General features: G+C 35.8%; 5 protein-coding genes across 7 annotated transcripts; 1 reads left to right on the top strand and 4 right to left on the bottom strand.

Moving 5' to 3' along the window:
- Positions 1-4,965: 4,965 nt before the first annotated feature.
- On the bottom strand, positions 4,966-15,791 carry LOC108193555 (uncharacterized). 3 transcript variants are annotated; one of them, XM_064089580.1, is made up of 2 exons: positions 15,672-15,791; positions 4,966-6,688 (listed from the first exon to the last, which is right to left on the bottom strand). In XM_064089580.1, exon 2 carries the CDS (start codon positions 6,683-6,685, stop codon positions 5,159-5,161), a length of 1,527 nt encoding a protein of 508 aa, XP_063945650.1. In that variant the 5' UTR covers positions 6,686-6,688; positions 15,672-15,791; the 3' UTR covers positions 4,966-5,158. The 3 variants fall into 3 exon arrangements, with proteins under 3 accessions (XP_063945650.1, XP_063945653.1, XP_017215756.2); XM_064089583.1 differs by lacking the exon at positions 15,672-15,791 and adding an exon at positions 15,484-15,648; XM_017360267.2 differs by lacking the exon at positions 15,672-15,791 and adding an exon at positions 7,132-7,282.
- LOC108193546 (uncharacterized) lies at positions 11,088-15,885 on the bottom strand. Its single transcript, XM_064089576.1, has 3 exons — positions 15,722-15,885; positions 13,521-15,040; positions 11,088-12,735 (listed from the first exon to the last, which is right to left on the bottom strand). Exons 2-3 carry the CDS (start codon positions 15,035-15,037, stop codon positions 12,678-12,680), a joined length of 1,575 nt encoding a protein of 524 aa, XP_063945646.1. The 5' UTR covers positions 15,038-15,040; positions 15,722-15,885; the 3' UTR covers positions 11,088-12,677.
- Positions 11,302-12,485, bottom strand: LOC108215931 (uncharacterized). The gene is made up of 3 exons (XM_017388568.1): positions 12,471-12,485; positions 11,997-12,419; positions 11,302-11,808 (listed from the first exon to the last, which is right to left on the bottom strand). The coding sequence occupies exons 1-3, from the start codon at positions 12,483-12,485 to the stop codon at positions 11,302-11,304; spliced, it is 945 nt and encodes a 314-aa protein (XP_017244057.1).
- A 1,099-nt stretch (positions 15,886-16,984) lies between the features above and the next one.
- LOC108208074 (uncharacterized) lies at positions 16,985-18,865 on the bottom strand. Its single transcript, XM_064086110.1, has one exon. The coding sequence runs from the start codon at positions 18,863-18,865 to the stop codon at positions 16,985-16,987; it is 1,881 nt and encodes a 626-aa protein (XP_063942180.1).
- Positions 18,866-20,155: 1,290 nt separating this feature from the next.
- Positions 20,156-25,262, top strand: LOC108215938 (uncharacterized). The gene is made up of 8 exons (XM_064089596.1): positions 20,156-20,350; positions 21,236-22,054; positions 22,154-22,664; positions 22,750-22,826; positions 22,896-22,935; positions 23,087-23,144; positions 23,781-23,850; positions 24,612-25,262. Exons 2-8 carry the CDS (start codon positions 21,323-21,325, stop codon positions 24,954-24,956), a joined length of 1,833 nt encoding a protein of 610 aa, XP_063945666.1. The 5' UTR covers positions 20,156-20,350; positions 21,236-21,322; the 3' UTR covers positions 24,957-25,262.
- The last annotated feature ends 2,410 nt before the right edge of the window (positions 25,263-27,672 follow it).

Below are 27,672 nucleotides of genomic sequence, written 5' to 3' on the forward strand. Positions count from 1 at the left end.
TGGCCAGTATTCGGAGCGGGGATGCAGTATCCTCCACCAGATTCACCTCCAGCAGAGGAGGGGGAGGACTCGGACTCCGAGTAGGTATGTGGGTGCTCTAGCCTTTTTATCACTTTCAATGGGGACATTGAAAATTTTAAGTTTGGGGGTGGTAATCTAAGGAAGAGCATATTATTAGATAGTTTTTTTTTTTTTTTTTTTTTTTTTTTTTATTATTATTGCATGTGTTAGTTAGTTCATGTAGTTCACGTTTATTTTATGTTGATTTGATTATTTCTCACGTTTTTTTATTTTACTCACGTTTTTTTTTATTTTTATTTTGCATAGTAACTGTCATAGTAGTATCACGAGCATTTGCATGAATTATGAAGTTAAGCCAAGTTAATTGCCTATGATGAGTTATGTGCGTAGTTCTTGATTAGTAATTTCAATTGCAATGCTAGGTTAGTACTTGGAAATTGCTTGTGTTGGAAATTGTAATTCACATATGTTCTTGAGATAGGATTTAGACGAAATTCCATGAATTCTAGGATTGAATTGAACACCCTTCAGCTTAGGTCTGTAAATCTTAAGTTTGGGGGAACTGAGGAGTAGATATACCTTTCTAAAAAGAATAATATAGAAAAAAGAAAAAAAAAATATAGTAGTAAATAAATTCACAAAAAAAAATAAGTGGTAGAATTAACTAGGTTGAGCTCATTAGTACTCGAGTAATTAAGTCTGAGGGGACTTTGTGCCTAACAACCTAAAGCCCTTCGTGGTTTGGGATTGTTGACCCAACGCTCGCTACATGGGTACTAGTGCATAAATCTTTAGGGATCTCAACCATTGCACGGTTAAATAAACCACTAGAATAAAGTGAATAATTGGTGTGTGAAGTCTTGTGGTGTTCGTAACGCATTTACACTGCGAAGCGCTCTGACCTTAGACCAAGCAATTAATCACCAATAAAAAAAAAAAAGAAAAAAAAGAAAAAAAATAATATAGTGAATAAAATAGAAGGGTGTGGACATTCTTTGGGACCTTGGCTTTTAGTTGGACTTGAGTGACGGGGTGTTAGTTTAGACTTTTACGATTCTTGATTGGGATTCTGTGGGAGTAGTAGTTTTTGTCTTGTCTCAATAAAAGAGCATGCTTGCACACACGGGCACTCCACACTTGTAAATAGAAGAGTGATTGACTTGGTAGCGAGAGAGATGAAAGTCGAGAACATTAGCACAATCTGAGGTATTAAAAATTGACAAGGCAATGACTTCATAGTTTATTCATTCATCACGTAGTTGCATTCATGCATTGCATTGTATTATTGTATAGTGTCGTTGACGCTTGAGGACAAGCATCAGTTTAAGTTTGGGGGTGTGATAAGTGGTATTTATACACACTTATAGGCCTTCATTTCCACTTAAATTGGTTGATTGTACTTAAGTGTGTAGTGTCTTTTGATGTGTTTTTATTGTTTTTCTGTGCAGGTCACGAGTTGAGGTGATGAAGTGATTTTCTATCATTTTAGGTTGGTTTTGGTGCATTCTGTGCGAGAATAGAGAATTGTGGATTCACCGAGACTTGGGATTTTGTGGGTATATCTTCTACAAACCCTCACGAGAACACACTCGTCCACTAGAGCTATCTAGGGGTTTAAAGGGCTTGTTGCATATGCTAAATGCAACCGTGATCACCTACGGAAGTGGTACTAGGAACGAGGAAGGACATGCACGCGAGAACGGGCTGAAAAACAAAGAATCAAGGCTGTCATCACAGGCAGTAGCGCGCCCGCGCTAACCTGTAGCGTGCCCGCGCTACAGCCTGCATCACTAGCGCGCCCGCGCTAGTGTAGCGCGGTGGCGCTCCGCAGAAACTCCCCGGGCCGATTTTTACAGCTTTTCTGATGGATTTTCGCAGCGGTCGAGGCCCGGTTGACGTAGTCAATGCATTTTTATTTCTCGTGTGTAAAAACCCTAGCCTCATAGTCGTAGTTTGAGTAGAGTCTAATATCGTAATCATAGTTTTAGTTTTATTCGAAGCACATTATCAGTTGTATTGGATCGTTCTTGCGAGGAAGTGACAGTTTCGAGCGAGATCGTGAACATCAAATCTGTAACGTGTGATCCTTATTATTATTAATTCAAGCATTTTTATTCTATTTAATTCTCGTCTTTTCTTTATCATGCTTTCATTAGAACCCATGATGTCGATTAGTTCGATTATGAACTAACCGCCTTCATGGGATTCTAATGGATTTATCGATGTAGTCTAGTAACGATTATAATTACGTGATTTTGTGACATATGTTGATTGCTTTGCATGAGCCGTACTTATTCTTCTTAGAAGCGTAGCTAACTTCTAAGTTGTTTGTTAATTCTTTCTGAAGCGAGAGTGGATGATTGAATTTAGAACTATGCCATGTAAACATAGGATTATGTGAATGAAACATAATTTGTGGTAGACTTGAACTATTTTTATCACCCTGTGTAATCACGATAGATGACTTGCTATTAAACCTCTCTGCTTACACTACCGCTATAGAGATATAGGGTCTGAGCTTTGTTGGTGTCCATGAGATTTCTGTCTTAATTGCGGATTTTGATTGGTATGATATGTGTGCAACGAGAGTTGACATGTATTACTTTCGTGTTGTCTGATTAGGATCAACAGTCACATGTTAATCAGTAATTTCAATTCTAGATGAATTCGATAATGAAGTTAGAATCCCATGTGTTTTCCTATTCTGAATTTGATTAGTAATTTTAGTTATTAGTATAAAAGAAACCATCCTTGTTAATTGTCTTGGCAGTGAAAATTGATCATACATTGTTGCATAGGTGCGTATTCTTAATTCACCAGTCTCTGTGGGATCGAACTTAATATATTACTTGTGATCACGTGCGCTTGCGTGTAGATTTCACCGAACATTTACTAATTATTACCTTTTTATTTAACAGTTTATTGATCTTATTTTCCAAGAGATAGATAACCGTTTTACAGAAGTAAACATAGAGCTACTACTTTATATTTGCTCTTTGGATCTTAGGAATTAATTTTCTGCCTTGCACAATTTTATCCAAATGATATCTCTTTACTACAACTGGAGTTGTTATCAAATGAGTTAGACAAGTTTATCTATGATGTGTGAGCGGATAAAGATTAATCTGGACTTCAAAGTATAGGAAATTTTTCTGTCATGACGGTTAAGACACACAGACACACTGCTTATCTCTTAGTTTATCTTCTGGTTGAGTTAGCTATAGTTTTACCCGTTGTCATTGCTATTGTTGAGAAAGTTTTTTCTGCTATAAAACAATCAAGACTTATTAGCGTGATAGGATGTGACATGCATGACTGAATGATAGTATGATGATATATAACGAGTAAGCTATTTATGCAAGTATAGATGAAAAAATATTTCAGCCCCCCCTAACTTTTACTCCTGGTTCCGCCACTGAACACGACATCCATCCACTTCCATTGTTATCTGACACAACATAGGAAGCAAAAAACAGATAGACTGGAAAGGACTTTGCTCATCTTCCCCTTCAATCGAAAGCATAAAATCCAAAAGTCATGTTACCTTATCCTTGCATGCATCAGGGGTTTTTGCAAGATAACTCCCAATAACCCGCACTGAAGCAAGGAGATCATCTCGTTTTCTTTGTCCATGAACCTTCGCGTCTTGTATATACTCAAGGATGACCCCAGTCGTCTCATTAAGCCCATTTATAATCTTAATAAAAGTACTTTCGTTAATAACACCACCTTCATCTTCAGCAACACCTGCAATCATTTTCACAATAATTTCCACCAATGAAAACGCGACACAAAGATTCCTTTCCTTCGAAACAACATTATTGTCAGCCAAAGAACTCTCTGAAGCTTCAAACTTCAAATAAGCCAAGTCATTAAGAAGAACAGCAATCTCAATCCTAGACGACTCCAAAACAAGCAACACACACCTATCCCCCGGCACAACAGCCTCTTACACACCAGGCAAATTCATCGGACCGAAAAACCATTCCTTACCAACTATACCCACAACAGCCTCCGCCACAATAAGCGCGTGAAGCTTCTCCGCAGGCGCCACACAATTCTGCAAAATACGAATTGAATACCCTCGGATTTCATAAACGAAAAAAAAAAAATCCTTCAAAATCCCCACTGAAGACACCCCTGAATGTCAGCAACTCAGCAAATTCATCCTTGTACTTGGCAATCATCTCAGTATCAACACATCATTTCAACTGGAGCACCAATTTGCCTGACCCGATGAACATCTTTTGCAGATGTGTATTTGTTTGTTCACGATTTCACCGATCTCATTAAATCCAGCTTTTGTAGCTGCAGCTACCTGACCTTGGAGGTCTGATAAACACTGCCTGTTAAAGGTTCTGATAGGCACAACCTGCAAAGGACATAGATATTATATTTTATAGACTCCGGTTCCCCCTAATATGGTAACCCAATATGAACAGCAAAAATAGATAAATTGAATCGGTTGATATTTATATATAGCTCAAAATAACTGCTTTACACCACAGTTGCAACATCATTCCCAGAAGCACTATGTATAATAAGCAGTACCATCTCCAGCTGCAAACAGAAGCATGACAAGTCACAGCAGCAAAATAGATCCATCAGCGAAGACATATATCATATCAACAAACTTTTTTCAGTATGATCAATGATTTTTTTTTTTTATAATCTGGTTATCAAGTTCAATAAATTCAGAATCAACAGAATTCATGAAAACAGTCATCAAGTCTTGTCAACTAAAACACAGATCACTGTCTCCCGTCTGCATTAATAATCTAGTTTACAGTCCAGTAAATATAATTAAAGTTCATATACAATTCAACATTTCGCTCCTGATGTTATAAGGCATTATAAAGGATTAGTTATATGCATTTATAAGTTGTATGGAATTTGATGTCAGGGCTGAAGCTGAGTCTTTTTAGAATAAGTTGAGAACAACAATTAAGAGAACTTGTGAAACTACAATATTAAAACTTAATGTATGAAGAACAGCCATATCCTTCCCCAAGAAACTATTTAGTGTGACAAATGAAAATAAATAAATTAATTAAAATAACAACTATTATATAGAATGAAAGACGATATAGTATTCCGCCTCCCTACGCAAATTGCAGATCTACAAAACAGGTGCCTGTCAGATGTACCAAAGAGGAGGGGAGACAGGATGGTATGATTTTCCTTGAAAATGAGGTTCAATTGTGTGATGCTCCATGCTGAAAATACCCATATCATGGCCGCCTCCTTTATGGTAGTAGGGTTCCTTGTTGTCGTCCGTAAAATAGATACAGTTTGGCTTTATAATTTCTGACGATGATACAGCTGTGGATGAAGCATTGCCGACAAAAATTGACTCGTTCCCCAAGTCATTCTCTTGTTTCAAAGAACATGAAATATCTTTAAAAGAATCAGAATAATTCAAATCCAACCTCCACACGGAGAAATGAGTAGTGCGGTACTTGAACCGCAATCTCTTATGGTAGCGCACAAGTAGCAGAAGACCAGATCCTGATGTTGGTTCAACTAAGTACTTCTTTTCCCAATCTTTACTTTCAAGCCATGCAATTTCTCTTCCCCTGATGTGTCGTCCCTCTTCATCACCATCACAACCACACACAAATATATTCCCATGGCAGTTTACTGCATAAACATTTCCTTTGTGGTAAACAATATCACTGAAGTTGAACGCTGGAACGCACACATCTGTCCAAACTTTGTCTCCCAATCTAGCAAACCCTAATTTATAATAGTCCCCATATATAGCCATTACATATGGTGAAGGGCAAGCATGGCGAGGATATAATCCTAAAGCTGAATTTATGTTGAGTACACTGGAATATACAACAACTTTTGAAAGAAACATGTCGGAGTAATTTTCAGGCCCATAGTCTTCATCGTAGGGCATTTGCAGAGGAAAGGTAAGCATGGGTGGAAGCGAGATTTGGTAGTTTAAGAGAGGATACAAAAGGTTTATTTGCAGATCCCTCCCTAGAGTTACTAGCCACCCTTTATTGGTCCCCACTATTAGTCTTCCAGCAGCTTCCGGCAAATCAATATAGTACGTTTTTCCCGTCAAAAGACTGTAGAAACCACGACGACTACCGACTGAAATTTTATTATGATCATATTCATCTTCCTCGGTATCATCTACTTTGTCATTGTCTTCATCATCACCATTATTGTCTTCTTCGTGATTATCATCACCATCACCACTGCCATCATCATCATCACTGCTATCTTCTTCTTCATCATCACCACCACTAACATCACTGTCGCCTTCATCATCACCACTATCATCGTCATCATCGTTATTATCTTCTACTTCACTATAATCTTGACTAGGGTCATATTCAAGCATAGCTCCTGGAGCAACATCTTCCGCAAGAAGAAGGAACGGATATTCGGTGAGGGGAAGACAGGGCTTCTTGAAATGACTAAGTGAATCCCTCCATGATCTGCAGACAGCAATGAATCTGTAATAGTCACGGAGATAACTAAACTTCCCCACGATAAGCTCAAGAATATCAGCGGGAAGATTACTCCAATAATCATAATCATCACAATAATCTTCTTTTTCTACAACATCACTAGGTATAGCTCCACGAGTTAGACAATCACCAAGCAACCGAAAGCTTTGCGTAATAAAGCTACAACCTGGCTCCATATCCTGTCGCATACATATATATAAAAAATCAAATCTTTTAGGTTGCAAGTAAAGTGAGAGTAAAGAGAGTATCAAGAATATAAACAATATTAATTCTGAACTGTAAGATAATTTCCCCGCAATAATATAAAGAATATTAATCATCACCACTGCCTTGTTTCTCGACAACATGACTATAGTCTTTGTTAAATTCAGCGTCACAATCACCAAGTAGACATAACTAAATTAGGATTACATAAATTGCAAACATAACTTAAACAATCAGCCAACCATACAAAAACTTTGCACAATTAACATAAAAGTCCGATTAACCCCAACATAAACAATATTAATTTGGAACTGTAAGATAACTTGGGGTAAATCCTTAATTCGATCACACACGGAAACAGAAGCATTAATAATTGGTGCAAGGAACACAATTTTTTTTTTAAACATGGATAGAATACCTCTCACTTTCTTGCACAAGCAGGAGCTCTATCTCTCGCTGATGAGGAAGAAGGTGCCACCAAAAATCTCTCTCTCGCTGATCTCTCTTTTCTCCTTTGAAATAAAATTTTACTAATGGATGAATCTGTCAAAAGATATATATAGGGACATAAAGGTATAAATCCTAATACTAATCTGATTATTAATCTTAATAATTATTTAAAAATTTCTGTTCAATATTTTATTATAATCCATCTAATTAAACTCTTTTTTTCATAATTTAATTAGAACTCAACTAATCAAAGTCTTTTTTTCATAATCTAATTAGAAGTCAACTAGTCAGTCTTCTTTTCATTATTTAATTAGAACTTACCTAATTAGTTAATTATAGAATTTCAAACTTAATCGATTTAGTTTAGTTGAGTCACAATTAATTAATATTATAAATATATTTGAATTATATAATTAATAGAAATTCATTATTTTGTTATTTTAATACTCGAGTTTATCATCTATTACTGCGATGCACAAAAACTGTCAATTTCGTCATTCTTATGTTTTAGCCTGAATATGCAAACAAAGGAAACTGTATGAAAAAGGTAAAAAAGACTAGCATTCGATTCAAAGGATAAAAGATTGATCTTCACAAACAAGCATATACCAAAAAACTCGTAAAAAGAGTGTTGTGTAGATTTCAAATAGTTGTTTGTTTGTTTTTGTTTTTTTGGTATTTACATATTGTAAGTTATAATATAAAAAATAATGTTTGATGAGTTTTGATAGTAAAATTTATGACAATTAGCCGCAAAAATTGAAAAACACTTTTTCTTGCAAAGGACATGTTTTTTTCTAAAAGCAGCTTTTGGGCTAAAAGCTGCTGTTCAGAAAACCTGTTTTCAGATTTACCAAACAGTTTTTCACTTGTTTTTCAGCAAAAAACTGCTGTTTCCAATCACAATACCAAACAGTACCCAAAAACCAATCATTAAATCCACCGTTATCAACAATTTAATTGTAGTTTATATTTTGAGATTTAAATTGATAAGTTGAAAAATAAGTTGAAAGCTGTTATATATATATATATATATTTTTCCTGCCCCATCCCCGCCCCATTCCCGCGGGGATTTATTTTTAATCCCCATCCCTGCCCCACCGGGAATTTAATATAATTTCGTCCCGCCTCGCCCCACTGCTATAATATTATACTAATAATTACTTTAAAATCTAATAATTTTTTCTTCAGAATTTAATTAAAATATACGAGACATGTATATTAAAAGCAAAAAACTAAATATATTAGAAATCAAAAAGACATGTTATAATTGTAAAATTATAGTTTTGTGTATTATAAAATAATAATATTAAATATAATAAATAAATTATATTAAATATAATTATTTATTTATATTAAATATATGTGGGGCGGGGCGGGGAATCCCCACGGAGATTCAACAAATACCATACTTGCCCCATATTTTGACGGGGCAGAAAATCATTCCCCGTCACTACCCCATTCCCCGTATTAGCGGGGCGGATCTGCCCCATTCAGGGCGGGTTGGTGCTATTCCACAACAAACCAAGCTACCATACAAACCTAAAAGCCACTATCTCCACTCTCATTTTTGCTATGAGCACTCCAATTTATTTTATTTTTTTAATTTTCAGGGGGTCCACGCTGACGTGGCAGCAGGCCTGCAGGTGACGTGGCAGGTCTGCTTAGGGGTGGCAAAATCCGACACGACCCGAAACCCGATACGAACCCGACTCGAAAAAAAACGAATTAGGGTCGAGGTTTTTACATTTCGGGTTGGGTTCGGGTCGGGTAATTTTTTACCCGAAAAACTCGGGTCGGGTTCGGGTAACCCGAACCCGACCCGAAATATTTATATATAAATATATTATATTAATTATATATATTTATATTTTAAAATTACATATATTTATTATATATTTATATAATATTAAGAATATTTTTGTCACATATAATCTTATTCAATTATTATAAATATATATTTAATAATTATAATTAAAATAATTAATTTTTAATAAATTTCGGGTCAAAATGGGTCATTTTCGGGTCAATCGGGTACTGAACAGGTCGGGTTCGGGTTGAGATTTTTGACCCATTTCGGGTTCGGGTCGGGTTCTTGTTGACCCAAAAACTGGACCAGGTAAGACAACCCGACCCATTACCCGAAATTGCCACCCCTAGGTCTGCTGCCACGACATCTGCCACGTCAGCAGTGGGGACCCTCTAGTGCTGACGTGGCAGTGCCATGTTAGTAGGTGCTGATGTGGCAGATGACGTGGCAGTGCCACGTCTGCAGTGGGGGACCCCGGACGTGGTAGAGTGACATGGTAGGGGTGACGTGGACCCCAATGCTGACGTGGCAGGGGGTAGAAAGTGTAAGTTTTTGGAAGTTGATGGCAAAGTTAGGGGGGATATTGTGAGTTCTTAAAAGTTTGAGGAGATATTTGTTAACTTTGAAACTAGTTTTTTAGGTTTGTATGATAAGTGTAGTTTGTATTTGAACAAATGTGTATATATATATATATATATATATATATATATATATATATATATATATATGTGTGTGTGTGTGTGTGTGTGTGTGTGTGTGTGTGTGTGTGTGTGTATATATGTGTGTATGTATGTATATATATGATGAAAAGTTGAAAATTTCATTAAAAAAATCAAATGGGCATATTTGTTAATAAAAGTAACTTTGTAATAATAGTTTATGCTAAAAAATAGGTTACAAATTATTTGATATATTTGCTAAAAAGCAGATTGAAAATTATTTGATAAATATAAAACCAGAATGTATCTGAATAATAAACTTTTAACTAGAAAGTAACGTTTAGGGGATGCAGATCGTCGTATAAAACTGACGAAAATGACCAATGCAAGCATAAGAGAATAAGACAATGCATGTCAGTATATCATTTATTTGACTCAAATGAAGTTAAATATCAAGTACGTGACTGACTACGTTCAAAAAATTCAAGCAGGCCACTCACTGCAAATTTGACTCAAATGAGTCACTTATTTGAAAATTTTTATTGAAAATATCAATATAATTAGTCGAAATTCATAAAGTATTATAAATTGAGTTTCACACATTTTTTATGAATGATATTATATCCAAATGAAAAATTCAGAATTCTAGTATTTTAGATAATATTGTTATTTTTAAAATTTTATCAATTATTTATTTTTAATTTTTTGATTGTTTATTTGATTTAAATAAAAATAAATAGTATATCAATTTTTAAAAATCTAAAAAATATCATCTAAAATACTAGAACTCATAATCTTTCATTTGAATGTAATACCGTTCATAAAAAGAGTGCAAAACTCAATATATAATTCTTTAAGAATTTCGGCTAACGATAAAATGATATTTTTGATAAAAAATTTCATACGAGTGACTCATTTGAGTTTGCAACGAGTGACCTTCTTGATATTTAACCCAATTTTGAAAAATATTTGAAAACATTCCAGCATTAAATATCAGTCACAGATTAAAAATGGTTTGTGCATGAAGACCCCGCTTTTATGAACGAGAGTCGAGAGGAGTGAAAAATAATTGGACAATTCTTGCGAATCACTTTCTACATGCCAACTCGAAAACATATCTACATGTCAACTTGAAAACATAAGATCACATCAGATGTGATAAATATAAATACTGATGAATTGTAGTCAAATCTAAAACTCGTAATAATACAGGTTTAGCTACATTTTAAGGGTGATAAAAAGGTAGCACATTTTAGGAATGATAAAAAGGTTCCTCCTTCTAACTAGTAACTACCATGAATCTTTTAAATGATGCAAAAAAAGTTGCTAAAGGTAAAATATTTTATTATTCTTATGTTTTAGCCTGAATATGCAAACAAAGGAAAGTGTATGAAAAAGGTAAAAAACTAGACATTCAATTCAAAGCGACAAAAGATTGATCTTCGCAAACAAGCATATTCCAAAAAACTCAACTTTAAATATATAGCAGCCAATATTACTAAGGATTACATCATGCCTTTGCTAAAAGCTACTGTATTATGCTAAACAACAAACTCCTATTATCAAGTCTACACCAGACTCGGTTGCTTCCTATCAAGTGTCTCATCATATATTTAATCCAAGACTCCTCCTGGATAAGAACTGGGACAACTGAAGGTTTTTTTTAGATTTATTTTCCAATTGCTGCCTTGATGCGAGGAAAACTCTTAGACCAGCGCGAATATCCTGAAATGACAATCTCATAGAGATCCGCTTCAGCTTCCTCATAGAACACATCCTCACTACTAGCAGTCATACTTCTCTTCAAGAGTTGACAGAGACCAGCCAACTTGCCATCATCAAAGCCTGGATGTTGTCGAAGAGCATCCTCCAATGTGAAGTCTAGAATTAATGAAGAGATAGTTGCGGCCATCATAACAACAGAGTGGTGACTGCTATTCTCCGACCAGTAAACCAAAGTTGCCAAGAGCTCAACTACGTCAGCGCCATCAAAGGAAATAGGGACTTCTTCTTTCTTTAACAGAACGTTCATAAGTGTATCATATGCCAGATATACCAAACTACCATCCTTTGCTTTCTCACCATTAAGACTAATCAGCTTAATGAGGCAACTTACAACAGCTTTTTGCGCTCCGGAAAAAGGTACAACACGACATCCATCAACTTCCATTGTTATCTGACACAACATAGGAAGCAAAAAACAGATAGACTGGAAAGGACTTTGCTTATCTTCCCCTTCAATCGAAAGCATAAAATCCAAAAGTGATGTTACCTTATCCTTGCATGCATCAGGGGTTTCTGCAAGATAACTCCCAAGAAGCTGTACTGAAGCAAGGAGATCATCTCCTTTTTTTGTCCATGAACCTTCGCATCTTGTATATACTCAAGGATGACCCCAGTCGTCTCATTAAGCCCATTTATAATTTTAATAAAAGTACTTTCGTTAATAACACCACCTTCATCTTCAGCAACACCTGCAATCATTTTCACAATAATTTCCACCAATGAAAGCGCGACACAAAGATTCCTTTCCTTCGAAACAACATTATTGTCAGCCAAAGAACTCTCTGAAGCTTCAAACTTCAAATAAGCCAAGTCATTAAGAAGAACAGCAATCTCAATCCTAGACGACTCCAAAACAAGCAACACACATCTATCCCCCGGCACAACAGCCTCTTCCACACCAGGCAAATTCATTGGACCAAAAGAACATTCCTTACCAACTATACCCACAACAGCCTCCGCCACAATAAGCGCGTGAAGCTTCTCCGCAGGCGCCACACAATTCTGCAAAATCCGAATTGAATACCCTCAGATTTCATAAATGAAAAAAATAACCTTCAAAATCCCCATTGAATACAGCCCTGAATGTCAGCAACTCGGCAAATTCATCCTTGTACTTGCCACTTGGCAATCATCTCAGTATCAACACATCATTTCAACTGGAGCACCAATTTGCCGGACCAGATGAACATCTATTGCAGATGTGTATATATTTGTTCACGATTTCACCGATCTCATTAAAACCAGCTTTTGTGGCTGCAGCTACCTGACCTTGGAGGTCTGATGAACACTGACTGTTAAAGGTTCTGATAGGCACAACCTGCAAAGGACATAAATATTATATACTACATATATATTCTTATAGACTCCGGTTCCCCCTAATATGGTAACCCAATATGAACAGCAAAAATAGAAAAATTGAATCGGTTAATATTTATATCTAGCTCAAAATAACTGCTTTACACCACAGTTGCAACATCATCCCCAGAAGCACTATGTATAATAAGCAGTACCATCTCTAGCTGCAAACAGAAGCATGACAAGTCACAGCAGCAAAATAGATCCATCAGCGAAGAATATATCATATCAACAAACTTTTTTCAGTATGTTCAGTGATTTTTTTTATCTGGTTATCATGTTCAATAAATTCAGAATCAACAGAATTCATGAAGACAGACATCAAGTCTTGTCAACTAAAACACAGATCACTTTCTCCCGTCTGCAGTAATAATCTAGTTTACAGTCCCATTAATATAATTAAAGTTTATATAAAATTCAACATTTTGCTCCTGATGTTATAAGGCATTATAAAGAATCAGTTATGTGCATTTATAAATTGTATCGAATTTGATGTCAGGGCTGAGGCTGAGTCTTTTTAGCATAAGTTAAGAACAACAATCAAGAGAATTTGTGAAACTACAATATTAAAACTTAATGTATGAAGAACAGCCATATCCTTCCCCAAGAAACTATTTAGTGTGACAAATGAAAATAAATAAATTAATTAATTAAAATAACAACTATTATACAGAATGAAAGACGATATAGTATTCCGCCTCACTACGCAAATTGCAGATCTACTAAACAAGTGCCTGTCAGATGTACCAAAGAGGAGGGGAGACAGGATGGTATGATTTTCCTTGAAAATGAGGTTCAATTGTGTGATGCTCCATGCTGAAAATCCCCATATCATGCCCGCCTCCTTCATGGTAGTAGGGTTCCTTGTTGTCGTCCGTAAAATAGATACAGTTTGGCTTTATAATTTCTGACGATGATACAGCTGTGGATGAAGAATTGCCAACAAATATTGACTCGTTTCCCAATTCTTTCTCTTGTTTCAAAGAACATGAAATATCCTTAAGAGAATCAGAATATTTCAAATCCAACCTCCACACGGAGAAATGAGTAGTGCGGTACTTGAGCCGCAATTCCTTACGGTAGCGCACAAGTAGCAGAAGACCAGATCCTGATGTTGGTTCAACTAAGTACTTCTTTTCCCAATCTTTACTTTCAAGCCATGCAATTTCTCTTCCTCTGATATGTCCTCCCTCTTCATCACCATCACAACCACACACAAATATATTCCCATGGCAGTTTACCGCATAAACATTTCCTTTGTGGTAAACAATATCACTGAAGTTGAACGCTGGAACGCACACATCTGTCCAAACTTTGTCTCCCAATCTAGCAAACCCTAACTTATAATAGTCCCCATATATAGCCATTACATATGGTGAAGGGCAAGCATGACGAGGATATAATCCGAAAGCTGAATTTATGTTGAGTACACTGGAATATACAACAACTTTTGAAAGAAACATGTCGGAGTAATTTTCAGGCCCGTAGTCTTCATCGTAGGGCATTTGCAGAGGAAAGGTAAGCATGGGTGGAAGCGAGATTTGGTAGTTTAAGAGAGGATGCAAAAGGTTTATTTGCAGATCCCTGCCTAGAGTTACTAGCCACCCTTTATTGGTCCCCACTATTAGTCTTCCAGCAGCTTCCGGCAAATCAATATAGTATATTTTTCCCGTCAAAAGACTGTAGAAACCACGACTACTACCGACTGAAATTTTATTATGATCATATTCATATTCCTCAGTATCATCTACTTTGTCATTGTCTTCATTTTCACCATTATTGTCTTCTTCATGATTATCATCACCATCACCACTGCCATCATCATCATCACTGCTATCTTCTTCTTCTTCATCACCACCACTAACATCATTGTCGCCTCCATCATCACCACTATCATCTTCCTCATCGTTATTATCTTCTACTTCACTATAATCTTGACTAGGGTCATATTCAAGCATAGCTCCTGGAGCAACATCTTCCGCAAGAAGAAGGAACGGATATTCGGTGAGGGGAAGACAGGGCTTCTTGAAATGACTAAGTGAATCCCTCCATGATCTGCAGACAGCAATGAATCTGTAATAGTCACGGAGATAACTAAACTTCCCCACGATAAGCTCAAGAATATCAGCGGGAAGATTACTCCAATAATCATAATCATCACAATAATCTTCTTTTTCTACAACGTCACTAGGTATAGCTCCACGAGTTAGACAATCACCAAGCAACCGAAAGCTTTGCGTAATAAAGCTACAACCTGGATCCATATCCTGTCACATACATATATAAAAAAAATCAAATCTTTTAGGTTGCAAGTAAAGTGAGAGTAAAGAGAGTATCAAGAATATAAACAATATTAATTTTGAACTGTAAGATAATTTCCCCGCAATAATATAAAGAATATTAATCATCACCACTGCCTTGTTTCTCGACAACATGACTATAGTCTTTGTTAAATTCAGCGTCACAATCACCAAGTAGACATAAGTAAACTAGGAGTACATAAATTGCAAACATAACTTAAAAAATCACCCAACCATACAAAAATTCTGCACAATTAACATAAAAGTCCGATTAACCCTAACATAAACAATATTAATTTGGAACTGTAAGATAACTTGGGGTAAATCCTTAATTCGATCAAACACGGAAACAGAAGCATTAATAATTGGTGCAAAGAACACAACAAACTTTTCAAACATGGATAGAATACCTCTCAGTATTGAGTGTGGGTTTGGGCTATCGAAATCCTATCCAAAATTTTACTTGTCTAAACAGAGGACTTTTCGAGGGTTTTGCTCAGTAAATACGGTCAAAAATATATAAACAAATAAAAAATAACGAAATCTACTGTGATATCCACGCAAAAATATAAAAGACACTTCCGAAATAGATAATTACCGGGATATAAACACCAACACCTGCGGCTCTACCAGGATTCTCACAAATACCTTATGTTTATGATCGATGAGGAAGAAGGTGCCACCAAAAATCTCTTTCTCTCGCTGATCTCTCTCTTCTCCTTTGAAATAAATTTTACTAATGGATGAATCTATCAAAAGATATATATAGAGACATAAAGATAAAAATTCTAATACTAATCTAATTATTAATCTGAATAATTATTTAAAAATTTCTGTTCAATATTTTATTATAATCCATCTGATTAAACTCTTTTTTTCATGAGCACGATTGGATAGCCCAGTGGTGGGTTTATCCTCTGTTGTCCCGGGACACCCGGGTTCGACTCTGGCTCATCCTGAGAATTGTTAGAACAGATACTAATTTGTAAGGCATATAAGCCTGCATTGTCAAAAAAAACTCTTTTTTTCATAATTTAGTTAGAACTCAACTAATCAAAGTCTTTTTTTCATAATCTAATTAGAAGTCAAGTAGTCAGTCTTCTTTTCATTATTTAATTAGAACTTACCTAATTAGTTAATTATAGAATTTCAAACTTAATCGATTTAGTTTAGTTGAGTCACAATTAATTAACATTATAAATATATTTGAATTATATAATTAATAGAAATTCATTATTTTGTTATTTTAATACTCGAGTTTATCATCTATTACTGCGATGCACAAAAACTATCAACTTCCGTCATTCTTATGTTTTAGCCTGAATATGCAAACAAAGGAAACTGTATGAAAAAGGTAAAAAAGACTAGCATTCAATTCAAAGGATAAAAGATTGATCTTCACAAACAAGCATATACCAAAAAAGTTAACTTTAAATATATAGCGCTGAACTTTTTAAACTTTTGTTATAATCCTAACAGTTAGATATTCATCCAAATTCCAACAGCCAAAAAGTTATGTGTTGATTAACAAGTCCCTAACATGTGTAGGCCAGGGACCAGGACCCCTACTGTCTATTCACGATTGTAGTGGCCTGCCATGCACAAAAAACTGTCAATTAAAGTGTATGAAAAAGGTAAGAAATTAGACATTCAATTCAAAGTGGTAAAAGACTGATCTTCACAAACAAGCATATACCAAAAAACTTAACTTCAAATATATAGCAGCCAACATTACTAAGGATTACATCATGCCTTTGCTAAATGCTACTGTATTATGCTAAATAACAAACTCCTATTATCAAGTCTACACCAGACTTGGTTGCTTCCTATCAAGTGTCTCATCATATATTTAATCCAAGACTCCTCCTGGATAAGAACTGAACGTAGGACAACTGAACGTTTTGTTAGAATTTATTTTCCAACTGCTACCTTGATGCAAGGAAAACGCTCAGACCAGCGTGAATATCCTGAAATGACAATCTCATAGAGATCCGCTTCAGCTTCCTCATACAACACACCCTCACTACTAGCAGTCATACTTCTCTTGAAGAGTTGGCAGAGACCAGCCAACTTGCCATCATCAAAGCCTGGATGGTGTCGAAGAGCATCCTCCGATGTGAAGTCTAGAATCAATGAAGAGATAGTTGCAGCCATCATAACAACAGAGTGGTGACTGCTATTCTCCGACCAGTAAACCAAAGTTGCCAAGAGTTCAACTACGTCAGCTCCATCAAAGGAAATAGGGACTTCTACTTTCTTTAACAGAACGTTCATAAGTGTATCACATGCCAGATATATCAAACTACCATCCTTTGCTTTATCGCCATTAAGACTAATCAGCTTAATGAGGCAACTTACAATAGCTTTTTGCGCTCCGGAAAAAGCAACAACACGACATCCATCAACTTCCATTGTTATCTGACACAACATAGGAAGCAAAAAACAGATAGACTGGAAAGGACTTTGCTCGTCTTCCCCCTCAATCGAAAGCATAAAATCCAAAAGTGATGTTACCTTATCCTTGCATGCATCAGGGGTTTCTGCAAGATAACTCCCAATAACCCGCACTGAAGCAAGGAGATCATCTCCTTTCCTTTGTCCATGAACCTTCGCATCTTGTATATACTCAAGGATGACACCAGTCGTCTCATTAAGCCCATTTATAATCTTAATAAAAGTACTTTCGCTAATAACACCACCTTCATCTTCAGCAACACTTGCAATCATTTTCACAATATTTTCCACCAATGAAAACGCTACACAAAGATTCCTTTCCTTCGAAACAACATTATTGTCACCCAAAGAACTCTTCGAAGCTTCAAACTTCAAATAAGCCAAGTCATTAAGAAGAACAGCAATCTCAATCCTAGACGACTCCAAAACAAGCAACACACACCTATCCCCCGGCACAACAGCCTCTTCCACACCAGGCAAATTCATCGGACCAAAAAACCATTCCTTACCAACTATACCCACAACAGCCTCCGCCACAATAAGCGCATGAAGTTTCTCAGCAGGTGCCACACGATTCTGCAAAATCGCCACAACACCAACCCTCACATAATCCGCCCACACACCACTCTCCCTCGCCCTCAAAACATCACAAACATCTCCACCATATCTACTCGACAAAATCGCAGACAACAAATGAAGTGCCTCGAATTTCACATTATTATGCAAAACCGCAAACTGCCTAGCCACACCAACAACAATCATTGCCACCTCACTCGCATACTTACCAAACAAAACCTCCGCATCATAATCACTCACAACCAACTCAACAAGCCTCATAACAATTTCAATCACACGCGAACCATCCTCAAACATCTCGATTCTCGATCCTAACAAACTCAATCCTCCATTCTCTACAAAAGCCCTAATTCTATCATTATTACCATTAACTACTAACAACAAAAATTCCCAACATTCCTCAACACACGAACACACTCCTCTCGACAAAACCTCAAAAATCAAATTCAATTTCGAGAACATCTCATTCGAAGCCGCAATACTCGGAACACGACAAAACGAAGCAAGCAGAGTAACAGCAAGTTGTAAGTAAGCGTCTCGATTATCAAGTCCGGATTTGAGTAATTTACCTTTTCCGAGCCCTGTGTTGAGCAGGCGCGTGAGGAACACATCGCCGACGGCGTCGTAGATAACGGATATCGAGCTGACGTCATCGTTATTGATGAATTTGGTGACGAGGAGAAGGCCGGCGAGTTTTTGCTCGTCGCGCTCGCCTTTTAGGAGCTTTAAGCAGTCGTTTAGACCGACCGGTGGTTGAGACATCAGCGCCGGAGAGATGACGTGGAGATGCCGGAAAAATGGGAACTTTGTTCCTGTGGAGATTGTGAATGGGGCGATGACGGCGATAGACAGAGTTCGAGAAGCAGCGAGAAAGTTACAACGAATACAAAGAAGAAAAGGACGATTTGTTACTATATTGTTGCAAATAAATCGTTTTTATTTATTATTCTAAACTATTGTTATTATCAGCTTTTTGTTTACAAATATATCTCGGTGATAAAATTATCTTACTTTGAAATAAATTGGATATTTTAACCAAAATCTTTCATGTGGAAGAAGAGTAGAAGATATATTATATATTAAACTTGAAAGCTTTTAATTTGGATTAAAAATATTAAATCAAGTAATTGAATGAATTTTAAATTATAAAAAGTAAAGTTGTTAATAAAATAAATTTAAACTCAATTTTAAGGACTCGTTTCACTCAATTTACCTTAAGTTCGAAATCATCATTTATGCTTTATTTATACTTGACTTAAATCACTTATATCAAATACTGTTATTTAATATTTAGTCTATTTAATTTTATAATCTCATCCATCCTTCTACCGGACAGTGTGTACAGGGAATGGATAATACACATATTTTAATAATCTTATAAAATTAGTTTTATTATTTATTTTTCAGATTGTTTTCTTAAGAAAAACATATCCTTGATTTTTATTTTAAAAAAATTTATAAATAATTACGAAATAATATTTTATAAATATATTGAAATACACATCCAACGATGAAAAACATATAAAATTTAGCGGAATAAAGATCTTATAATATTTTAAATTGAAATTCACAATTCACAAGTAGACACAATTTGTACTTAGATACGATTAATAATAACTTTTACCAATGTACTTGAATTTTAATATTTTTATTCATAAATAAATCTAATATGTGGTATGAATTATGATTTGTAAGTGGGTTGAAATATATATTATGTGGACAACAAAAATTTAACAATTTAACTATAAAATATACAAGATTATGAAGATGGTATCTGTTCCCGCGGAAAATGAATTTGTTTTCAATATATATACTGTTTTTGAAGTTAAAAACATTTTGTTGACATATATAATTATTTTATATTAAGAAAAAAATATTTTAATATATCTCAAAAGCGTAACTATTCTTTTTAAGACCATATTAAACGATAAATAATTAAATAAAATATCCTAAGCAAGAGTTATGTTTTTGTGTGCCATGTTTGATTGCGACATCCACGAGAACACAAGTATATATATGTATCATTCTGCACTTCCATATGTCAGACTCAATCTAAGCCCGCGTGTCCAAACATAGGCGGACACTGACATATGTACAAGTTCGTCGCATGTATACACACAGCGCTGTATCTCTTGTAGATAGAAGCTGCTTTGGTTTGGGATTCTGTTTGACTCGAGGGTAATGCTGGACTTGGCATATTCAGTTTTGATGCCCCCTTTGTTCCAGTCTGTAGGGTTTTGCTTTTTGGTATGAGGTTTTAATTTTTGATACCCTTTTTCTTGTTTTTGCTTTTTGATGCTTGTGAGGTGCTTTTTTAATGCTGGTTTGATTTCTTTGTGACATGTTTGTTTGCTATTATCTGTGCGGTGTATGAGAATTATAGTGCTAACTACCTGATTTTGTTTGGTTTGTGTGGGAGGGAGGGAGAGAGGAAGAGAGAGAGAGAGGGAGGGGAGAGAGATAGAGAGAGAGAGAGAGATGGGGGAGAGGGGGACTATATTGAATGTTGATGCTTAATAATGAATTGATTGATATTTGAGAACTAAATGTCGTCTATTTTTGTTGTGTCTTTTCTTATTTTTACTGTATGCTTTCAAAGTTTGTTGATGGAGCCTAACCATTTAGCTGGCTGCAAAGGCGCCTGAAGTTTGCTAGTTCATATACGCCAATCTGTGACATTTGTTTTCCCGGGTACTAGAGTAATGAGCTTCTTAACAGACAGTAGTTATTTACTGAGGTGGGACGATATAAATTAGATGAGCAGTGTTATTAAGTGATCGATTGAAGTAAAGTGGTAGAGTGGATGCAATGCAAATGATGCTGTGTTATTAACTGCAAGTCTGTAATTGCTTTCCCCGTTAGACCTCTCCATGTTGTTGAATTATAATAAATATTCTAGGACCCTTCACCTGTGTAGTACTGTAGTACATCCTACCACATTGAGTCATGGAAGAAAGTTTAAGGTACTTGAAGATTTGAGGAAACTATATGAAGTTAGGAACTGTCATGATTGTAGTAGACTTCATTGTTAAAAGTTGATTAATTTACATCAACACAATGTATGATTTATTATTGCCAGTATCTATGCTCACCACATTAGTGCATGACGTTTTTGACCTTTTATTGTTGTAGGTTGCAAAAATAGCCTAGAGGTGCATTAAAAACACCTGGCTAATATATACCAGCATTGCTACAGGGTCTTTTCAGAAGTGGTCATTAATGGACGCCCAACCTTTTTTATCTTTCCATAGATCAGGTGGTAGGCAATCAAGTAACCATGAAAGTATTGGAGTTCCATCTTCGTGTCTACCTTCTCTGGCCACCGTCCAAGAAGAAAAATATCCCAAGTTACTGAACAATCAATTAGTTTCTGTGGAGAGGGAACTTATGTCAAGTCCTTCAGACCTTGTACCTCTTTCTTATAATAATGGGACTGTTGGTCACATATTTTCTGGATTCTCTAAAGAAAGTCATTTCTCTATTGCCTCACCGCATGAAAAGCATTCTGAAACTTTCATTTCTCAGACAGCAAATGCTGAAACATCTCTGCTAGTACAAGATACATCTGCCGGGATCTCGGAGAATCTTCAATTTTGTAATGCTTCGCCCCATGAAAAGTATTCAGAAAATGGTTCATTCTTTTCTCAGACATCAGTAATAGTACATAATTCTTGTCACCAAGTACCTGGAGTACAGTCTACATCATCAACTTGCTATACTAAGGAAAACGACTCCTGGTGTTCTGATATGCTTCCTGAATTTATTGACTATCCTATGACAGCTGAGGGAAATAACTATACAGAGGGTGGAAAAGTTAGCAGTCCTGTTGGGCTTTCTGAGGATTGCAGTATGTCTAGTGATTTGTTAGATCAATTACTGAACAACAACGATGCTCTGACTTCAAACTGGGATCACTTTGAAAATAATTGTTTCACTAATTCAGAGTTACAGGTAAGGTTGCATGAAAACAAATATATTGATCAAGTTAATTTTAGTTTTTGAAATTAGTAAATATGGGGTAAATAATTGTACTTTACTTTTTCATTTCAGTTTCCATATCATGTGCCTGCGATATCTATAGATGACACAGTGCAGATGCACCAGGTGCATCAGCAGCCTCTGGTACATCAGCATTCACAGGTATATCAGCAACCCCCAGTGTTCCACCAGCCACAAGTATATGAGAACTTTCCTTCTGCATCTAAAGAAATTTGCACTACACAATCTACTAGTGACACAGTGCAACAACTCCAAGTACAACAGCAGCCCCTAGTGCTCCACAAATCACAAATACATGAACAGCTTGCCCATGCATCTGAAGAAATATGCACTACACCATCCATGGGTTGCACGTTGCAGCTGGCCCAAGTACAACAGCAGCTCCAAGCTTTCCAGCAATCACAAGTACAGCGTCAGATTCCCCTTGCATCCTCTAAAATTTCCATGAGTGGTAACCAATTATCCTCCACAAGTAGCACGTCAAACAAGTCACGTATCCGCTGGACTTCAGAAATGCATGAAACTTTTGTAGAGGCGGTCAACAAGCTTGGTGGAAGCGAAAGTAATCTTTTTATCCTTCTATATTCTGCCACAATGCATGACAAAGTAGGATAGCTATTAATATGGCTTTCATATATAAATCACAGGAGCTACTCCCAAGGGTGTGCTGAAGCAAATGAAGGTTGAAGGTTTGACCATTTATCATGTTAAGAGCCATTTGCAGGTGTGTTTTGATTCTTTGATTTGATATCTTGCAATGAACCATTTGCCAATTTTTGCAATTATCTTGCAGAAATATCGAACAACAAGATACAAACCCGAGTCGTTAGAAGGTAGCTAATCCTGTATTATCACGAGCTTTAGACTTAATTACAATTCACCAATATTTAACACATGGGATGTTTTCTTATGTTTTGGAGTTAGCATGTGTAAAGTGATTAAGAAGAACTTCTCATATTGATCTCTTCTCTTCCTTAAAAGCAGGGTCTTCAGACAAAAACCAGAATCTTCTAGGAGTCATGTCATCTCATGACTTGAAAAAGTGAGTTTAACTATATTAAAGAATATTCAAATTTTACATTTGTGGCTGATGTTCCATGCTTGAATATTTTAATATTTAAATGATGAATACGTCACCCATGGTGGTGTCTCACTGTCTTATGCTTGCATTGGTCACTTCCGTTAAACGTCACCATTCACCACATTTAGGAATGCCAAGTAAGCGTGCTTCTAGTTTATTTCTGGTTATTGAAATGTAATACTGCTTCCATAGGACTTAAGTTAAGTGCTGCAATGCCTTGATCTCATTACAACTTATGGAGTTCAGTCTATATATATTTATATCCCAAACTGCACAAAGTTCTGCATTAATATGTATTCCATTGTTGTTCTCGCTTTATCTAATATTGTCACCTTAAGGAGTTGAGTTTGATGTAAAATACAGGCCTGAATGGGTGTTATATGAATGATCCCCTGCGAACGTGCAAATTGCAATCCTTGTGGATATTAGAAATTTGTACCTTGACCAGGACACTAAAATTAAACATCTGTATCTTTTTAATAACATATTCAGTTATATGTATAAGGCTATTAGTTTTGTTTTCCTTTCAGTTGATGAGCTACTAGACAATGACTAGTCCATTTGAATTTATTAGCTCTCTCTCTGCTGTTTTATCAGGGATTCTGAGATTACTGAAACACTGCGGATGCAAATGGAACTTCAAAAGAAATTGCATGAACAACTTGAGGTGTGAACTCATATTTTACATAGAAGTTTTTTTTTCAGTTACAAACACATCCGGGATCATTGCAGAAGTAATTTACTGAATGAATTGAGTACAAGGCTATAAGCTATTAGCAATCTTGCTTCTCAAGCTATATAGTTCTTTCCGAATGTACTTTGATTCTGTTGGGACCTCTGATGCACCCACAAAAAAAAAACTTAAAAGTTAAAGTTTACCCTACAATGTTTGTCATCCTTTTCGACCTTGTAGCACAGGTGCTGGTTTTTGGTTTTCTTCATTGTTGGCTTTTTTAATGAAGAACAGGGTCGTATCATATGAATTAAAAAGTACTCGATTCCTTAATTTATTTAGTAAACTTCTAATACGTAACCAATTACATAATTATTATTATTACATATGTTAAAAAAAAAACTAATCTATGGTCATGTTCTAGTTCTCCGAGTTTCACTTCAATTCTTGCCATTAAATAATTCATGCTAGAGCTAGTGGTTTTAGAGAATTGTGTTTACAATGTGTGTAAGTGATCGGAATGGATTTTCCAAATGGTGGTTAACTTCTTTCTATAATATTTGTACTGTTATTGGAATGATACATAAGTATATAACATTCATGCTCATCAAGTAATGTTTCCCCTCACCTTATGGAAAAATTCAACACGCCTCTTGTTTTAGTGGCTCTCATCCTCTTAAAAATGTAACTAAGTCTAGTGTACATTGTTATAGCTGTCATCCCTATTTTGAAATGTCTAAAATTTGCTCTTTCAGATTCAGAAAAATTTGCAGTTGCGGCTAGAAGAACAAGGACGGTGCTTGAAGATGATGTTTGAAAAGCAACAAGAGTCTGGAACTGACAACCCATCTGCACAGTCAACTGTAGGAATTGGAAACAACCACGCCCAGGATGGACCAAAAACAACACATATGCAGCATCAGGTAATAAGGCTTTCCCCAGATGACGTTGATGAGGAGTTGGAAGTAATAGAAGGTGGTTCTGAGAAGTTCAAAGATGCAAGGACGGAACCTGAAACTGAAACCTCTAAAGATCCTTGGGCTGATGTTACTGGGGGTTGTGATGTCCAACCAGAAAACCATGTTATACTTATCGACTAAGTTCATTTTTATTTTCATCCCTTTTGAATTGAAAAGATTTACCTGATATAAGTACCAAAGTTAGTTTTGAACAGTCTGGGAGCTATAAAGCTCAGTCCTCTTCGTCTTAGACAAGTCGTCTTGGTGGCGTTCATCTTTTTATTTTTGAGTTTTAAGCAAGTTCTCAGTTTTGATTGCTGTATTAGCAGCCTTTTAGGGTGAAGAGCATGAAGACGAACAGCAATAGTTTGTGTATCCTTGGTTTATTATAGGACATATTGTTAGCTTCCCTTCAAGTATCAATATATAGTCATAGACTCATATGAATATCTGAATGATGTTTTCCTATGATTGTGTTTTAACTGCAGTGTGGGAGGCTCTTCACTCTTTCATCTTAAGAATTTCATATAAACATCTTCATGCAGGAATTATCATACCAAACTGTCATTTATTAACATGAAAGTTTCTGTATGCAGAAGAGATGATGATTTTGTCGCTGATTAGACCCTAATATTTGCATGTTCCTGTTAAATTTAATAACGTAGCAGTTGAATTGTCCAGTTCTCACTTGTTTCTTGCTACATTAAAAGGCTTGAACTTGCAATATTTTCTAACAAGTTGAATATATAGCTGGTCTGCAGATATTTTCTCTAAGCGCTAATTTAAGAGTTAAAATACTTGAAAACTGCTTTTATCTAGCAAGCGGGACTGTTTGGTGATGATCTGGGAACAGGAACATGGTACCTGAAGATTACAACATCATTATACAAAGGAGGTCCATAACGTGAAACGTGGCACATTGCAAGTCAGAAATCCATGCTTCGGAAGGTACAAGTCCTAAGTTCAGTCTGACAATGCCATGGATATGCACTTGCTAATTTTTGAAGATAAGGCAGACTCTTATAGTTCTGAGCTTCACTGTGAATTCTGGGAAAACAAACTACTGTATAATCCTATTGGTAGTTCCTCAGAGAAGCTGTTGCTGAATAATCTGACATTAGCTAAGTCTTATATGTTCTTTACTATTTCACTTGACATGGTGCCTAAGAATCTGTTGGTAAATGCTGTTGGATTTTTGGGGATCAGCAATAGTACTGAGGAGTGTTATTGAGATTGTTGGAGATTACATTAAGGTCGGCAAGATTTTACAATGGTTAGTAGGATTGGACCTAAAAGCTGATTACCGGAAAGGTCCAATGTCTCCAGATGTATCAAGTGTCCAATTTCTGCAGGGACTGGTCTGGAGAGTTTATTAGTACTATTAATCAAAAGGTGAGATAGATGTCACTGTGATGTTTGCATTAGGGAGATTAATTTCTGGAGACTGTTTCTGCAGTGTGCAGGCTTAGAGCTAATGCCAATCAATTTACAAAGGTTTCTCAGGGACCAAGGATCAAGCGAAGGAGATGAGAAGGTGTTTTTCCATTTCAAAAGTGTTCGTGCTTCTGTTCTTGCTGACACAGTTATATGCAGCGCAAAAAAAGACACAAACGGAATATGAATCAGAACAACAGAAAGGTTCTGAAATTACACCATATGTAAGTTATATTACTGGAGTTCCTTGTTTAAATATTTTAGCCACATATTTTTACATAAATAAATGATTACAGTCTTATGAAAATGATCATGAACTTGAATCTGAGGACCTAAACTCAGCATCTTTCTGTTTGTCATCACGATCCTTTTCATTTATCTTCGCTTAAGTTCTGAAGTATGATATCTCTGGGCACTAACACCAGACTATAAGTTCTTAAGTATGATATCTCTTGGCACTAAAACCAGTGTTGCATGATGGTGCCTAAGTGCGGTCGAAAATTTATCTAACAAAACCTCGAGATGCTAATTCCAACTATAAATCACAACTCATGCGGTAAGATTATTTAAAATATTCTAATCAATTTACTGGAGAACATATAGAGAACGAGGAGAATGAAAAAAAAAATAGCACTTTTAAATTTTTGTTTCTTGCGCTTTTTAGGTTCTATTAATTCTCATTTAAAACAATAGCTATATATGTGTTTGTGTGATATTTGCCAACACTGCTGCCAAGTCTGGCACATTTACATGGTAATGTTTACTTAGTTGCTTGACAAGATCTAGACAAGATTTACTCACAGTACTTTGCAAGTCAATAAAGAAAACACTACTTGAAAGTGGTCAAGATAATGTAGTTTATGTAAATGCAGGTTGATGCTGATGGACTAGATGTAATAATGACCCCAAGTTTTAACAATGGGATTAGACCACAAGTATATTTAACTATGTCGAGATTTAGTGTTAAGCTATCGGTTCTTCTAAAATCTCCCTCTCACTCGAGATCAGAGAGGGGATCATGGCTAGATATATTATATTTTAACATTTAAGCACTGACCACTACTAACAGTTTTATCATGCCCTCAAACTTGAATCTTTTTTGACTTTGCAGGCAGATCACGAACTTGCACAAAATTTACAATAGTCTTACATTCCAAAGAATGAACATTGGAAAAAGAAAAATCAGGTGTGTGTATATTATTGTTGCAGTTAGCCTTACTCTAGGTATGTTTATGTACATTGTATTCATACATGATGAGTTTTTAATATTAGTAACTTATTGAGACAGTTAGCTTGCACATGTAAACACAGCATTCATGCATACTGTTGGTGTTCCATTGCACATGTAAACACACATCATTCAAGCATATAACACTGGATTTTAGTTTACTTAAAGAAAACAATAGATTTACTTTTACGAGTC

Source organism: Daucus carota, chromosome 1 (assembly GCF_001625215.2).
Source record: "Daucus carota subsp. sativus chromosome 1, DH1 v3.0, whole genome shotgun sequence".
NCBI lineage: Eukaryota > Viridiplantae > Streptophyta > Magnoliopsida > Apiales > Apiaceae > Daucus > Daucus carota.